The 17,116-nt window shown below is 43.6% G+C and overlaps 1 protein-coding gene across 3 annotated transcripts; it reads right to left on the reverse strand.

Moving 5' to 3' along the window:
• Positions 1-685: 685 nt before the first annotated feature.
• Positions 686-17,050, reverse strand: LOC110520571 (NXPE family member 3). Of its 3 annotated transcripts, none has more exons than XM_021597957.3 (6): positions 16,826-17,050; positions 15,255-15,434; positions 6,817-7,598; positions 6,598-6,668; positions 2,762-2,983; positions 686-2,659 (listed from the first exon to the last, which is right to left on the reverse strand). In XM_021597957.3, exons 2-6 carry the CDS (start codon positions 15,402-15,404, stop codon positions 2,109-2,111), a joined length of 1,776 nt encoding a protein of 591 aa, XP_021453632.2. In that variant the 5' UTR covers positions 15,405-15,434; positions 16,826-17,050; the 3' UTR covers positions 686-2,108. The 3 variants fall into 3 exon arrangements, with proteins under 3 accessions (XP_021453632.2, XP_021453631.2, XP_090086500.1); XM_021597956.3 differs by lacking the exon at positions 16,826-17,050 and adding an exon at positions 16,292-16,622; XM_090230374.1 differs by lacking the exon at positions 16,826-17,050 and adding an exon at positions 15,977-16,284.
• Between the last annotated feature and the right edge of the window lie 66 nt (positions 17,051-17,116).

Consider the following 17,116-nt stretch of genomic DNA (forward strand, 5'->3'; position numbering starts at 1 on the left):
CATTAACAACTAAAATAGTGTTATTCTTGTTATTGTTATGCTGATTAATAATAATAGTGGGGGTGGGGTGGTTAAAAAACGAACCCTGTTGTTTAGCACCTCACTAGAGGACTAGAATAAGCAGCTGTTGCTACAGAACAAGACAGCCAAATTCACAGTCTGTACCCTTTACCCCAATTTCGTCTCGTTCTCCACACACGTACACATACCAAGATCCCATGTTTTGCATCTGCTTGCATAGGAAAACTTGATTATATAACGCCTCCGTACTCTTGTGTCATCAAGCCCTCGACCTTCCACCTCAGAGTGGAGGGTCGACCAGCTTCATTATTGCAATTCTTATTAATAACGTGTGATTGTTTGAGGATTTAACAAAGTCTCTCCTTATTGGTTAGCATTTCCACTACATGTTTATTTATTTTTTTAAAGGCAGTAAATTAGTCTGAATTAACTGTTTCGCTGCCAGACAAGGCTCCGCTGACAACCAGGTGTAGTGGTGATAAGGATTCAGTCCATGGTGCTGAAAAGAAAGCTGTGATGTTGTGACAGCTTTATGTAGGCCCCAACGATTTGTGTGCACCGTTTGAACCCAAGTACTTCAACGAAGACTGATCTTAAGTTCTTCTCATGGACTAGCTAGCTAGTCAGACCTTATATCTTCCTTCATAAATAAATCACCAATCACTTTATTGCAATTGTTCAATGGGAGATATATTTGAATTGTGGCAAGTTAACACTGTTATGGTAACTGGTAGAAAGTGAGGTAACACTTGGCAATAGCGAAGCTTGGCAAACGGTAACATGTTAAAGCATTCCAGCTGTGGTGTATGGCATAGGCAATAATAATGCTGTAACCGTTAGCTACAAAATGGCATCACTTTGAGACTGCCTAACAAGAGTCTTAAAAGGGTAAACAGTTACATGATAAAAGTTATTCCTAGATTTAAATAATGTCACATTTTGATGTAAACTGTTGCAGAAGTACTTGAAAAATAACACGTAATAAGAAGAATAAAGCCAGTCCTGAAGGAAGGCTGTCTGCTGGTTGATGACCTAGAACGTTTCCATCACCATCTGATTCAGGCCTGTAAACTTCTTAATGGATGACAAAAACCAGCAGACAAAGTCCTCAAGGGTTACGTTTCTGAACATCCTTGGACATGGAATACATAGGAAAGCACATGATTTGGTACAGAACTCAGTTAACAAATATTCATCTGTTAAGTTGTAGGCTAAATTGCGGCGACATGCCTTGGGCATTTCCCAGAGGCCCACACTAAACCAAACTGATTTATTTGACATGACAAGAGCTGGATTCACATTGAGGTTTGCAACCATTATTTTCCTCACATGTACTTTTGTCAAAATACCTTCTAAACTTTGCTCCAGTTTGTGTATAACCAAACATACTTGATATTTAGAGTGAGAACATCATTAATGCAAGACTAAAGTACAGGATTTGTCAAATGTGTCATTTTCCATGCATTTGTTATACTGCATTTCCCACTCTCAAAATCCCCTACTGCACTGTAGTGGCCTACATATACTTATTGCACTTTATGGCAGCCGATATTCCATTCAAGTTTTGCAAAAGTGTATTGAACAGAATTAGTTGAAATCTGTAGTTTTTTTTTTTTTTTAAACAATCTGTGAGTCACAATTCAATAACAAGGCTGTTTCCCATAAAACAAAACACTGAATGTCAGAAACTATTGCATAAAACTTTTCACACACATTTCTTAAAATAATCCTTTGAAACAAGAACCGTTTGAACTGTTGGCCATTCAACTTTAAATACAGCAGGTGGGGTCAAAGTCAGTAATCTGTTCATAGTTGACTGATTCAATCAGTCCCGTTGTTTATCTCCCCATCTCTCCTGGTTTATTTGTGACTGTGAGATGGTTGATAAAAACACTAGGTCACTTCACAACAGCGGATCCCATATACAGGAAGCAGGTACACAGCAGATAGGGCTTAGGCTACATCAGGCCATGCTCGCAGTAAACAGGTGAGCTTTGTGATTACACTATAAGTAACTCTTGTAAACATAACCACACTCCCCATCTCACACAAATTTGTAATCTTCCATACTCTTTTCCTTTCTCGGGCTAGCTCTTCTCTGGGCATACGTAAGAGAGGATAGTGTCAATCATGTTCTTGACAATGACTGGAGGCGGGTGGAGAGCATGGGGGAGGTGGTGAGCAAGGGTCATCTCCCAGGCATCGACCAGCAAGACATCCAGACCCCTAAACATGGCCCTGAGCACACCGTCCAGCTGTATTGAGAACCAGTCACTATTGTACAGGCTCACCTCTGGGTCCAGGGCTTGGAGGTTGGCTGAACGCACCACTATCAGGGTCCCCGGAGCCCGGTCCTGAAGCCGCATCACCGCCCGTCGAATGTGGCGTAGCCTGCGTATGTAGACCTCTACAGGGAAGGTGCTAAAATGGGCCCAAACGCTGAGGACCACCACGGTATCAGGGCCTCCCGCCAGGCCGTCCAGCTCGTTAGCTACATAGCGCATCTCACTGGCAATGACAGTGGAGAAGCGTATTGGAGGACCGTGACAGCGGTATCTCAGCAGGATGTTGTGGGTGCTGTCCACTGCCATGAAAGGCCCCACATTCCTAGGACTGTGAAGGTTGAACTCCTTCAGCTCTGTGATAAAGAGGAAGTTGGACAAACAGAACAGAGAGTTAGAAAGCACACGAGACAGTGCACAGTGATTGATGTCATTGGACTTTAGCAGACAGCACTCACCTGGGACAAAGGCATTGAGGTACTCAAACCACTGTCTAGCAGTGGAATCTCCATACATGTACACCACCTTGCCCTTCAGACACTGAGTAATGGCAGAAGAGTCGTTAAACTGATGCATTGCGACACCACCCAGCGCTCGCCATGACCCTTGGAAGTAATACCCAGATGGAGTGACCCTGATAGGCTCCGCTCTCACACTGCTGCTCTCCCTCTCTGGTTTGTCTGAAAGAGGAGCCAGCATGATGCGCTAGCTAACATAACCTTACAAGTACAGTGCCTTCAAAGTATTCATACCACTTAACTTATTCCACATTTTGTTACGTTACAGCCTGAATTCAAAATGGATTACATTGTGGTTGTGGTTCTCACCCATTTACACGGGTGGCAGGTAGCCCAGTGGTTAGAGCGTTGGACTTGTAACCGAAATGTTGCAAGAACCCCGAGCTGACAACGTAAAAATCTGTTGTTCTGCCAGTTAAGGCAGTTAAGCCAATGTTCCTAGGCTCTCATTGAAAATAAGAATTTGTTCTTAACGGACTTGCCTAGTTAAATAAAAGGTCAAATAAAAAACACAATACCTAATAACGACAAAGTGAAAACACGTTTTTAGAAGTGCTTGCAGAAACATCTCATATAACATAAGTATTCACACCGTTTGTCAATAAATGTTAGAATCACCTTTGGCAGTGATTACAGCTGTGAGTCTTTCTCGGTAAATCTCTAAGAGCTTTGCACACCTGGATTGTATAATATTTGCAGATTATTCTTTAAAAAATGTGATTGGTTGTTGATCATCGCTAGTCAACCATTTACAGGTCTTGCCATAGATTTCCAAGTAGATTTAAGTCAAAACTGTAACTCGGCCACTTGTGAACATTCATTGTCTTCTTGGTAAGCAACTCCAGGGTAGATCTCACCTTGTTTCAGGTTATTGTCCTACTGAAAGGTGAATTCATCTCCCAGTGTCTGGTGGAAAGAAGACTGAACCAGGTTTTCCTCTAGGATTTTGCCTGTGCTTAGCTCCATTCAGTTATCTTTTTTTTATCCTGTAACTCCCCAATTACAAGCATACCCATAACATGAAGCAGCCACCACTATGCTTGAAAATATGAAGAGTGGTACTCAGTAATGTGTTGTAGTGGATTTGCCTCAAATATAAAACACTTTGTATTAAGGACATAAAGTGAATTGCTTTGCCATGTTTTTTGCAGTATTACTTTAGTGCCTTGTTGCAAACAGGATGTATGTGCATGCTTCCTTCTCCTCACTCAGTCATCTTCAGTTCTCTCCTGTCACACCCATTAAACTCTGTAACTGTTTTCAATTTATCATTGGCCTCAAGGTGAAACACTCAAGTGGTTTCCTTCCTCTCTAGACAACTGAGTTAGGAAGGACGTCTGTATCTTTGTAGCGACTGGGTGTATTGATAAACCATCCAAAGTGTAATTAACACCATGCTCAAAGGGATTTTGAATGTCTGCTTTTTTCCCCCTCCTTTCTTTTTTTTAACCCATCTACCAGAGGTACCCTTCTTTATGCAAGGAATTAGAAAACCTCCCTGGACTTTGTGTTTGAAATTCAGAGTGAGTCCATGTAACGTGTGACTTGTTAAGCACATTTTTACTCCTGAACTTACTTAGGCTTTCCATAACAAATGAGTTGAATACTTATTGACTAAAGACATTTCAGCTTTTGATTTATTCATTTATAAAAAAAACTAATTCCACTTCGACATTACAGTCTGCACCCGCACACCCGACTGCCTGCACCCGCACGCCCGACTAGCATCACCACCCTGGATGGTTCCGACCTATAATATGTGGACATCTATAAGTACCTAGGTGTCTGTCTAGACTGTAAACTCTCCTTCCAGACTCATATCAAACATCTCCAATCTAAAATCAAATCTAGAGTCAGCTTTCTATTCCACAACAAAGCCTCCTTCACTCACGCCACCAAGCTTACCCTAGTAAAACTGACTATCCTACCGATCCTCGACTTCGGCGATGTCATCTACAAAATAGCTTCCAATACTCTACTCAGCAAACTGGATGCAGTTTATCACAGTGCCATCCATTTTGTTACTAAAGCACCTTATACCACCCACCACTGCGACCTGTATGCTCCAGTCGGCTGGCCCTCGCTACATATTCGTCGCCAGACCCACTGGCTCCAGGTCATCTACAAGTCCATGCTAGGTAAAGCTCCGCCTTATCTCAGTTCACTGGTCACGATGGCAACACCCACCCGTAGCACGCGCTCCAGCAAGTGTATCTTACTGATCAACCCTAAAGCCAACACCTCATTTGGCCGCCTTTCCTTCCAGTTCTCTGCTGCCTGTGACTGGAACAAATTGCAAAAATCGCTGAAGTTGGAGACTTTTATCACCCTCACCAACTTCAAACATCTGCTATCTGAGCAGCTAACCGATCACTGCAGCAGTACATAGTCCATCGGTAAATAGCCCACCCAATTTACCTACCTCATCCCCATACTGTTTTTATTTATTTACTTTTCTGCTCTTTTGCACACCAGTATCTCTACCTGCACATGACCATCTGATCATTTACCACTCCAGTGTTAATCTGCAAAATTGCAATTATTCGCCTACCTCCTCATGCCTTTTGCACACAATGTGTATAGACTCTTTTTTTATTTTTTCTACTGTGTAATTGACTTGTTTATTGTTTACTCCATGTGTAACTCTGTGTTGTCTGTTCACACTGCTATGCTTTGTCTTGGCCAGGTCGCAGTTGTAAATGAGAACTTGTTCTCAACTAGCCTACCTGGTTAAATAAAGGTGAAATAAAAAAAATAACAAATCGTGTGTCAGCTAGTGACAAAAAAAATCTAAATTTAATCAATTTTAAATTCAGGCTGTAACAACAAAATGAGGGAAAAGTCAAGGGGTGTGAATATTTTCTGAAGGCACTGTAGATTGATATAAAACACACACAAATACTGCATAACCACAAATCCAGTACAAAACTGATTATAAACTGGGTGGTTCGAGGACTCAATGCTGATTTGCTGACAGCCGTGGTATATCAGACCATATACCAAAGGTATGACAAAACATGTTTTTACTGCTCTAATTACATTGGTAACCAGTTAATAATAGCAATCAATTAGGCACCTCGGGGGTTTGTGGTATATTTCCAATTTACCACGGCTAAGAGCTGTATCCAGGCACTCCACGTTGCGTCGTGGTTAAGAACAGTCCTTAGCCGTGGTGTATTGGCCATATACCACACCCTCTCTGGCCTTATTGCTTAAGCATACCATGCAATAGCATGCAGATCAAAAACAACAGTGTCCCAAAACATAGCCCTGGGGTACCCCTTGTCTGTCGATAGGCAGCATGGATAGTCACACAAGGGGTTCCCAGGGCTCTGTGCTGGTGCAGCTCTTTTTCCTCATTTGCATGCACTCACTTGGTATGCTGGTTTTTCCATTACACTTTCCAACAAATCCTAAACCTCCCACCTAGCCAACAGATCTGACCCGCTTTCTTACAGCTGCACTAGGATTGGACAGCATTCCTGTGTATATTAAGACACTGCGGAGCCGGCGCAAGATATGGCTCAGAAAATGTACCAAGCAGTCATTCAATCTTCTTGGTGTAACAGTTGGGATAATGGGACAGTTCAGTGTACAATGCATTTCTCATCCCTGGATTGAGCGCCGGCTCCGCAGTGTCTTAACATACACAAGAATGCTGTCCGACCCTAGTGTAGCCCTAAGAAAGCGGGTCAGATCTGCTGGCTACCTCCCACCCTACAAACAAGCACACGGATGCACACTAGCATGCGTGCAGCATCCCCTTGCTGTCTTACCTTTCTTCTCAGGCTGCACAATGACACTGTCAGACCCGGAAGCATGAACACGGACTTTGATGTTTACACCACTGAGAAAAATCAAAGAGACTTATTTTGTTTAAAAAAAGTCATACACCCGAAACAAACCTTGTAATGGTACATGTTACTAGCTAAGGCACAACTACTACATAGGTCTAACATTCAGTCCTCACATACTCTCATCTACCACTCACTAACCTCTGGAAGAGCAGTGACTCTTTGTTGGTGAGCAGGTGTTTTTGGTAGCCTCCTTTGGCGTGGTTGATCCGCGTGTCACAGCTGAGCAGTTTGGGCTTGTAGCAGTACCATGGTTCACCTGTGTGAGGGTCCGTATAATTGCACAGCGGCTGACGGGTGGTTGGCAGGCACAGGTTGCACACGGTGGTCTCAGACAGGAATCCAGAGCGGAACAGACTCTTGAAGAAGACACGGTCGGGATGTTCCTCTCGTAACCGACGCAGCACAGCAACTGCCTCACTAGGATGGACTAGTGTCACCTCTACCCGTACAGACCCCTCCCATAGTAACGGGAACACGGCTGAGTAGAGCCCATTCCGGTGGTCCAGCACCTGTCCTGCAACACCCGCCCCCAACTCTGGGGAATGCAGCCGGGCCAGCAGGAAGTCCCCACCGTGACGCTTGGGACGCCCCTGGAAGTCATGCATATGGACTAGCGCCTCTAGCTGATCCCCCACATGCCACTCTCTCCCGCCCCCTCCTGGCAGGATTGCAAACAGGCTGTGTGCAGGGTCGCTGGTCTGCCGCAGGGGTCTAGGCGTCAGCCGAGGCTGAGGCTCTGGCCACGCGATGGACTCCAGGAGGTAACGCTGCTCCAGAGCCTCCTCGGCTGAGGGCTCCAGGCCCAGGTGGCCACAGTAGCTCCGGTTGTGATCCACAGGAGGTTGTTCCTCTGGGGTGAAGGCTGAATGAATGCTGCTTTGGAACTGGTAGAGTGTCGACACTGTTTGGCAGTTGAGCTTCTGCAGAGGAGAAGAGGAAAGGTCACCAAGAGGGAGGGTAGTAATGGAGGATGGTGATTAAAAGACACACCCCCCTCAGAGAGAAACACAGCTTCATGTGAGCTCTCACATTTTTCAACATGTTTTTTTTTACAAAAGGATAGATTTCAAGTTAGATAAACTAGGATTTTTCAGCAGGTACATATGCAGGATGCTACCCTCCAAAGCATGGCCTTCGCTCCAGATCAAAACTCCAAACCTACAAACTAATTTTGACCAAAATTAACCAGAGATATTACTGTTTCCAAGTTATTTTTCCAAGCTATACTGAGAGTGCTCTAGCAAACAAACAGCAGAGACCTGAGGACACCATCCAACCTGGAACTGAGTGAGCAGTGTTTGGTCTGATGCTATTTTGAAAGCCAAGAAGAAAAAAGGATAAATAAAGTACATTACAATTATATATTTTAATGGGACTGAATGCTGAGTCTAGGCTCCCAGGCTTGGACAGACCAGATACAAATTCAATTAGCACTGAGGTGTGAAATAAAAGGTGTCGAGGCCTTTGGGACCAACAAGTGTCAGGAGTCTTTGAAGCATCCTCTGAAGTCCCCTCCGGCTGTTCAAAGACCAGTCACTGGCATTTTCTACAAGAAATCTGCCTCCAGAAATAAAAGCTTCTCCCAAGTGGGTGTGACACCTACTCCTGTTGCCTGCTGCTTGGGTTCCACCTGGCGATCTGTTCACAGTCTGCCCTGGCCTGTCTCCGTCTGATACAGGTACCCCCACCACTCCCCCCCCCCCTCTCCCTGGCCTGTCTCCGTCTGATACAGGTACCCCCACCACTCCCCCCTCTCTCCCTGGCCTGTCTCCGTCTGATACAGGTACCCCCACCACACTCCCCCCTCTCTCCCTGGCCTGTCTCCGTCTGATACAGGTACCCCCACCACACTCCCCCCTCTCTCCCTGGCCTGTCTCCGTCTGATACAGGTACCCCCACCACACTCACCCCTCTCTCCCTGGCCTGTCTCCGTCGGATACAGGTACCCCCACCACACTCACCCCTCTCTCCCTGGCCTGTCTCCGTCTGATACAGGTACCCCCACCACACTCACCCCTCTCTCCCTGGCCTGTCTCCGTCTGATACAGGTCAGACCGTTTGTTCCCACACTCGGGACTTTGACTCTATTGGTTACACTGACTTTTGGCCTCCCATCCTACTCTAACCACCTCTCGTCGGCATTGTATTCATGTTACCTGATGAAATTGCTGTACAATATGATCTTTTTGCCATGTGATGCACATTCAGATTAGAGGTTGACCGATTAATAGGGCCGATTACAAGTTTTCATAACAGTCAAATCGGTATGACAGATTTTCACCTTGTCAGCTCGGGCGATCCAATCTTGCAACCTTACAGTTAACGAGTCCAACGCAATAACGACCTGCCTCTCTCTCGTTGCACTCCACAAGGAGTCTGCCTGTTACGGGAATGCAGTAAGCCAAGGTAAGTTGCTAGCTAGCATTAAACTTATCTTATAAAAAACAATCAATCATAATCACTAGTTATAACTACACATGGTTGATGATATTACTAGATATTATCTAGCGTGTCCTGCGTGGCATATAATCTGACTGAGCATACAAGCATACAAGTATCTAAGTATCTGACTGAGTGGTGGTAGGCAGAAGCAGGCGTGTAAACATTAATTCAAACAGCACTTTTGTGCGTTTTGCCAGCAGCTCTTCGTTGTGCGTCAAGCATTGCGCTGTTTATGACTTCAAGCCTATCAACTCCCGAGATGAGGCTGGTGTAACCGAAGTGAAATGGCTAGCTAGTTAGCGCGCACTACTTGTCGTTGTGTTGCTGGTTTGAGCCCAGGGAGGAGCGAGGAGATGGACAGAAGCTATACTGTTACACTGGCAATACTAAAGTGCCTATAAGAACATCCAATTGTCAAAGGTTAATGAAATACAAATGGTATAGAGGGAAATAGTCCTATAATTCCTATAATAACTACAACCTAAAACTTCTTACCTGGGAATATTGAAGACTCATGTTAAAAGGAACCACCAGCTTTCATATGTTCTCATGTTCTGAGCAAGGAACTGAAACGTTAGCTTTCTTACATAGCACATAATGCACTTTTACTTTCTTCTCCAACACTTTGTTTTTGCATTATTTAAACCAAATTGAACATGTTTCATTATTTACTTGAGGCTAAATTGATTTTATAGATGTATTATATTAAGTTAAAATAAGTGTTTATTTAGTATTGTTGTAATTGTCATTATTAGAAATACATTTTTATTTTTAAATTGGCAGCTTAATCGGTATCGGCTTTTTGGCCCTCCAATAATTGGTATCGGAGTTGAAAAATCATAATCGGTCGACCTCTAATTCAGATGTCATAAATCAACACTGCAGAGCTCTCCCTGTCCTATGCCGTGCCTTGATTGTATTACTGTTGATGATATCAGGAAATGTGCATGTACACCCTGGCCCACCTACTGTTGCTAGCCCCAATTCTGACTTGTGCTCTGATATCTGCTTCACTGATTTCTGCTCTCGTAAAAGCCTGGGTTTTATGCACGTTAACACTAGAAGATGATTACCTAAAATGGATCCATTGAAAGTGTGGGTTCACAGCTCCAATCCAGATGTGTTGGTCATTACTGAGACGTGGTTTTTATTTAACCAGGCAAGTCAGTTAAGAACAAATTCTTATTTTCAATGACGGCCTAGGAACAGTGGGTTAACTGCCTTGTTCAGGGGCAGAACAACAGATTTTTACCTTGTCAGCTCGGGGATTCGATCTAGCAACCTTTTGGTTACTGGCTCAACACTCTAACCACTAACCAAGGAATGAAGAGTGTTTTGAATACTGATGTTAACCTTTCTGGTTATAACTTTTTTTGGCAAGACAGATCTTCCAAAGGTGGGGGAGTGGAAATCTTTACCAAGGATTACCTTCAGTGCTTGGTTGTCTCCACCAAGTCTGTCCCCAAACAATTTGATATGCTGGTTTAAAGAATTACATTTCCAAATAGCTCTTTGTTGACTGTTGCTGGGTGCTATCGTCCTCCATCATCACCGGCCTGTACCCTACCTGCCCTAAGCACTCTCCTGGCCCCTTACACTAAGTCTGAATTTGTTCTGCTTGGTGACCTAAACTGGGACCTGCTTAAACCACCAGACCAAGTCCTAAAGCAATGGGACTCCCTAAATCTTTCTCAGATTATTACCAATTCCACAAGGTTTGACTCCAAACACAGAGAAAAGGGTACTCTCCTTGATATTATCCTCACATAATCCTGATAGGTAGCAGTCTGGTGTTTTCTGTAACGACCTTAGTGATCACTCTTTTACAGCCTGTCTTTGTAATGGCTGCTCAGTGAAACGACCTGTCGTGATTGGTCATAGACGCTTGTTAAAAAACTTTCATGACCAAGTCTTCCTTTATGAACTCTGTAAACTGGTATAGAATCAGCTTGTCGAAGAAGCTTGAACCTTCTTTTTTAATATTTTCAGTGGATTGTTAATAAACACGCCCCATAATGAAAATAAGAATTAAAAAGGTTCAGCCCCTGGTTCGACCGTGATCTTGCAGAGTTACTCCACCTCAAGAATTGCATTTGGCGAAAGGCTGGGCACACGCATACTCAGGCTAACTGGCTATTGTTCAGGCAAATGAGAAATAAGCGCACTCAGGCTATCCGGAAGGCCAAAGTTAGTTACTTTAAGGAGCGCTTCTCTCTCTCTAGGTCTAACCCCAGGAAGTTCTGGAAAACAGATAAAGACCTGGAGAATAAACCCTCCTCCTCACAGCTGCCCATGTCCCTTAATGTTGATGATGTGGTTGTTACTGACAAGAAGCACATGGCTGAGCTCTTTAAATCACCACTTCATTAAGTCAGGATTCCTATTTGACTCAGCCATGCCTTCTTGCCCATCCAACATTTCCTCATCTCTCATCCCTTCTAATGCGACAAGCCCCGATGCTTCTCCCTCTTTTTCCCCTGCCCTGCTAAATGTTTCTCCCTGCAGGCAGTCACTGAGTCTGAAGTGCAAAAGGAGCTCCTTAAACTTGACCCCCAAAAAACATCTGGGTCAGATGGTTTAGACCCTTTCTTCTTTAAGGTTGCTGCCCCCATCATCGCCAAGCCTGTCTCTCCTAGCCTGTCTCTCCAAGCCTGTCTCTCCGGTCTCCTCTCCCGTCTCTCGCCAAGCCTGTCTGGGGAGGTTCCCATTGCTTGGAAGGCAGCCACAGTTCATCCTTTATTTAAAAGGGGAGATCAAGCTGATCCTAACTGTTATAGGCCTAATTCTATTCTGCCCTGTTATTCAAAAGTGTTGGGAAAACTTGTCAATAATCAACTGACTGGATTTCTTGATGTCTATAATATTCTCTCGGGTATGCAATCTGGTTTCCACTCAGGTTATGGATGTGTCACTGCAACCTTAAAAAGGTCCTCAATGATGTCACCATTGCCCTTGATTCAAAGCAATATTGTGCTGCTATTTTTATTGACTTGGCCAAAGCTTTTGATACAGTAGACCATTCCATTCTTGTGGGCTGGCTAAGAAGTATTGGTGTCTCTGAGGGGTCTTTGGGCTGGTTTGCTAACTACCTCTCTCAAAGAGTGCAGTGTATAAAGTCATAAAATCTGCTGTCTCAGCCACTGCCTGTCACCAAGGGAGTACCCCAAGGCTCGATCCTAGGTAGAGGTCGACCGATTAATTGGAATGGCCGATTAATTAGGGCCGATTTCAAGTTTTCATAACAATCGGAAATCTGTATTTTTGGACACCGATTTGGCAGATTTTTAAAATTATTTTTTTTACACCTTTATTTAACAAGGCAAGTCAGTTAAGAACACATTCTTATTTTCAATGACGGCCTAGGAACGATGGGTTAACTGCCTTGTCAGCTCGGGGGATTCAGCTAGCATTAAACTTCTTATAAAAAACAATCAATCATGATCACTCGTTAACTACACATGGTTGATAATATTACTAGTTTATCTAGCGTGTCCTGCGTTGCATATAATCGATGCGGTGCGTATCGTTGTTCCAATGTGTACCTAACCATAAACATCAATGCCTTTCTTAAAATCAATACACAGAAGTATATATTTTTAAACCTGCATATTTAGCTAAAAGAAATTCATGTTACCAGGCAATATTAACCAGGTGAACTTGTGTCACTTCTCTTGCGTTCATTGCACGCAGAGTCAGGGTATATGCAACAGTTTGGGCCGCCTGGCTCATTGCGAACTAATTTGCCGGGATTTTACTCAATTATGACATAACATTGAAGGTTGTGCAATGTAACAGGAATATTTAGACTGATGGATGCCACCCCTTAGATAAAATACAGAACGGTTCCGTATTTCACTGAAAGAATAAACGTCTTGTTTTTGATACAGTCTTATACTCAGCTGTCCCCTCCCTTTCTTAGTGTCCTACAAGCTTTCTCTACCCTTAACCTTGTTCTGAACACCTCAAAAACAAAGGTCATGTGGTTTGGTAACCACCGGTGTGGTTACTACCTCTGAGTGTTTGGAGCTTGAGGTAGTCACCTCATTCAAGTACTTGGGAGTATGGCTAGATGGTGCACTGTCCTTCTCTCAGCACATATCAAAGCTGCAGGCTAAAGTTAAATCTAGACTTGGTTTCCTCTATTGTAATCACTACTCTTTCACCCCAGCTGCCAAACCAACCCTGATTCAGATGACCATCCTACCCATGCAAGATTATGGAGACATAATTTACAGATCAGAACGGTAAGGGTGCTCTTGAGCGGCTAGATGTTCTTTACCATTCGGCCATCAGATTTGCCACCAATGCTACTTATAGGACACATCACTGCACTCTATACTCCTCTGTAAACTGGTCATCTCCCACTGGTTGATGCTTATTTATAAAAACCCTCTTAGGCCTCACTCCCCCCTATCTGGGATATCTACTGCAGTCCTCATCCTCCACATTCAACACCCGTTCTGCCAGTCACATTCTGTAAAAGGTCCCCAAAGCACACACATCCCTGGGTCGCTCCTCTTTTCAGTTCGCTGCAGCTAGCGACTGGAACGAACTGCAACAAACACTCGAACTGGACAGTTTTATCTCAATCTCTTCATTCAAAGACTCAATCATGAGTCTGGCCCTCGCTACATATTCGTCGCCAGACCCACTGGCTCCAGGTCATCTACAAGTCCATGCTAGGTAAAGCTCCGCCTTATCTCAGCTCACTGGTCACGATGGCAACACCCACCCGTAGCACGCGCTCCAGCAGGTGTATCTCACTGATCATCCCTAAAGCCAACACCTCATTTGGCCGCCTTTCGTTCCAGTACTCTGCTGCCTGTGACTGGAACGAATTGCAAAAATCGCTGAAGTTGGAGACTTTTATCTCCCTCACCAACTTCAAACATCAGCTATCTGAGCAGCTAACCGATCGCTGCAGCTGTACATAGTCTATTGGTAAATAGCCCACCCATTTTCACCTACCTCATCCCATACTGTTTTTATTTATTTATTTTTCTGCTCTTTTGCACACCAATATCTCTACCTGTACATGACCATCTGATCATTTATCACTCCAGTGTTAATCTGCAAAATTGTAATTATTCGCCTACCTCATGCCTTTTGCACACATTGTATATAGACCCCCCCTTTGTTTTCTACTGTGTTATTGACTTGTTAATTGTTTACTCCATGTGTAACTCTGTGTTGTCTGCTCATACTGCTATGCTTTATCTTGGCCAGGTCGCAGTTGCAAATGAGAACTTGTTCTCAACTAGCCTACCTGGTTAAATAAAGGTGAAATAAAAAAAAATAAAAAAATAAAAAAATCATGGACACACTTACTGACAGTTGTGGCTGCTTGTGTGATGTATTGTTGTCTCTACCTTCGTGCCCTTTGTGCTGTTGTCTGTGCCCAATAATGTTTGCACCATGTTTTTGTGCTGCTACCATGCTGTGTTGTCATGCTACCATGCTGTGTTGTCATGTGATGCTGCCATGCTATGTTGTTGTCTTTGGGTCTCTCTTTATGTAGTGTTGTGTTGTCTCTCTTGTTGTGATGTGTGTTTTGTCCTATATTTGTATTGTATTTATTTTTTATCCCAGGCCCCTGTCCACGCAGGAGGCCGTCTGCCTTTTGGAAGGCCGCCGTCACTGTAAATAAGAATTTGTTCTTAACTGACTTTCCTAGTTAAATAAAAGGTTAAATTAAAGAAATGTGGGAGAAAGGAAGAAACATCAAAGCACATTTCACTGCTGAAGTGGTTGTTCAGCTTATAGGCCTATCACTGTTCCATGTTGTTGACATTGTCCTTAATATGATTGCTAATGATAAACACATTCATCACAAAGGGGAAACGGAGTAAAGAAACAATAGGAGGTAGTGAAAAGGAAGGGAGTTTCTGAGCGTTAACTAGATGGTTTCATAAGGAAAACAACTTTTTTTCTCTCTCTCTCTCTCCTCCACAATAGAGCTAGAGTTCCTCAAGCGCCAGCTGAAAAAATGAACTGAGCCCCTCCGCACTTAGAAATAGGGAAGACAGAGTTGTGGTGATCCTTCAGAATGATTTGTCCAACCCCCACTCCCTCCAATCAGAACGCTTACTAGAGCAACTCCAACAAACATACCTTTCTCCCCTTCCCCTCCTCACCTCAAGAGTGTGAATGTTGCGCAACAGGAAGATGATTCCAGACAGGGCCAGAAAAAAGAAGATAGGGGTGTATTTGGACAGGTTCTTCCAAACAGTGCCTCCTTTCTGCCTCCCATGATCAGGCCCAGTCTCACGGTCTGATGTCACCATGGCAACGGTGTCATGCCACTACCAGTCCCCCTGATATAAGCAAAGTCAGAAAGGAGTCAGAAGCCAACAGTGGGGAAGTGTTTGCATTTACATTGAGCATGGAACCCTAGGTTAACAATTCAGATTTCCTGTTTTATGAAGCACTTACTTTGACCTCACTTTTCATTATAATCAATCTACAGTCAGAAAGGAAAAGCACTTGCGGAGTCATACATCATTGAAATGTTAGCTCTGGGGTGGAGAATCCAGGTTCATTGGAGGTAATATCTTGGTATTCCAACATGCAGTACACTACTCAAACCTACTAGCCAGCAGTATAGTTCACAATGCACTTTACAGTTACTACTACTGCTGCAGCAATGTCCAGCCAGTAAGTTAATGATTTGTTCAGGCAACAAAAATATCTGTATCACGAGCGTGCTGCTCTGTTTTAAGATTTGTAATCCACTTATTCTGGAACAGCCAGCCATAGGACTGCTAACTATGTCTATACCGCGCAGACCATGCAATGATTTGCCTTTATTAGTCCATGCTACCTGCAGTTGGCTACATACTCTAGCATTGGTACTAACCTACCACCACGGTCCGTGGATCGTTTTTCCCAAACACATTTATCAGTAACAAAAAAATAGACAGTGATGTCAACAGATGGAGGGCAGAACGGACTGTCCACTTTAGATGCAGTGTTTGCTCTGCTGCACGTCATAGCTGTATAGAGGAACGAATATAAATATATGTTTTTGTTAACCATCAAGCTAACAACTGTAGTATTCTTAGCAGCTAGCGTTAGCCAATACGATTTCTGTGTTGACTCTTCTAGCTAGCAAGCTTACTACTTGTACATGCACATATCTGACGTGAGATAGCGAAATATGGCAAATGCTTACTTAGTTGAAACAGAAAGTTGCGTTGCTAGAGATGATCTCACTGTCACACGATGTGCCTTTGTGCGGCTCTGCCAAACATACCATCTGCTGTGATTATACCAATCATATTCATGTTCACCACTGCGCGTATCAGCTCATTGTGTCGTTTTACGAATCTGTCAGATTTCAGAGCGAGATTCATCCGTTTACATTTTTGATGAAAGACAACATCGTCTTCCGGAGAGTTGCAGTTACCCCAAACAGTGCTGTAGATATGATAGAACGTCACCTTAATAAGATTATATCAGTACAAAGCCCTCCCCTTTTTGGCTAGGCTTAAAGCACATATACTGGAAATCAAGTGTAGCATGTTATTTTTATACCTTAGTGGTGGAGACCACATGTTTTTTGTTCTGCGAGTTTATTTGACCCAGCATACCGCTATTTTGGTTGTTAGAATATACAAATTATGCCGTTGCTTTTATTCATGTAAACTGAACTGTAGGTTGGCTGGCCTTCAATGGATGTTATTCAATTATGTATAATATTACTTACTGCGGATCTGGGTTATACTGTCACCATGGGGCATCAGTGAAAAGGCAGAATGAGTGCTTTCACAGACGGACCCAGAAAGTGATCCCGTATAACGGTCCCGTTATATTTATTTAATTGTCCCACAGAAAAGGCAACGAGGCACATCGGGTGATGGTTTAGATGGAGTTGGGGTAATATTCGTTTGGTGTTTAAGGGGTTTGGAATTGGCCTGAGGCGGGTTGTGGTCTGTGAAAGGGAGATACAAGAAGAAAAGGGACAGATAAAATACACACAGATACATAAAGTGAGCAT

Source organism: Oncorhynchus mykiss, chromosome 3 (genome assembly GCF_057628025.1).
Source record: "Oncorhynchus mykiss isolate SJ-2025 chromosome 3, ASM5762802v1, whole genome shotgun sequence".
Taxonomy (NCBI): Eukaryota; Metazoa; Chordata; class Actinopteri; order Salmoniformes; family Salmonidae; genus Oncorhynchus; species Oncorhynchus mykiss.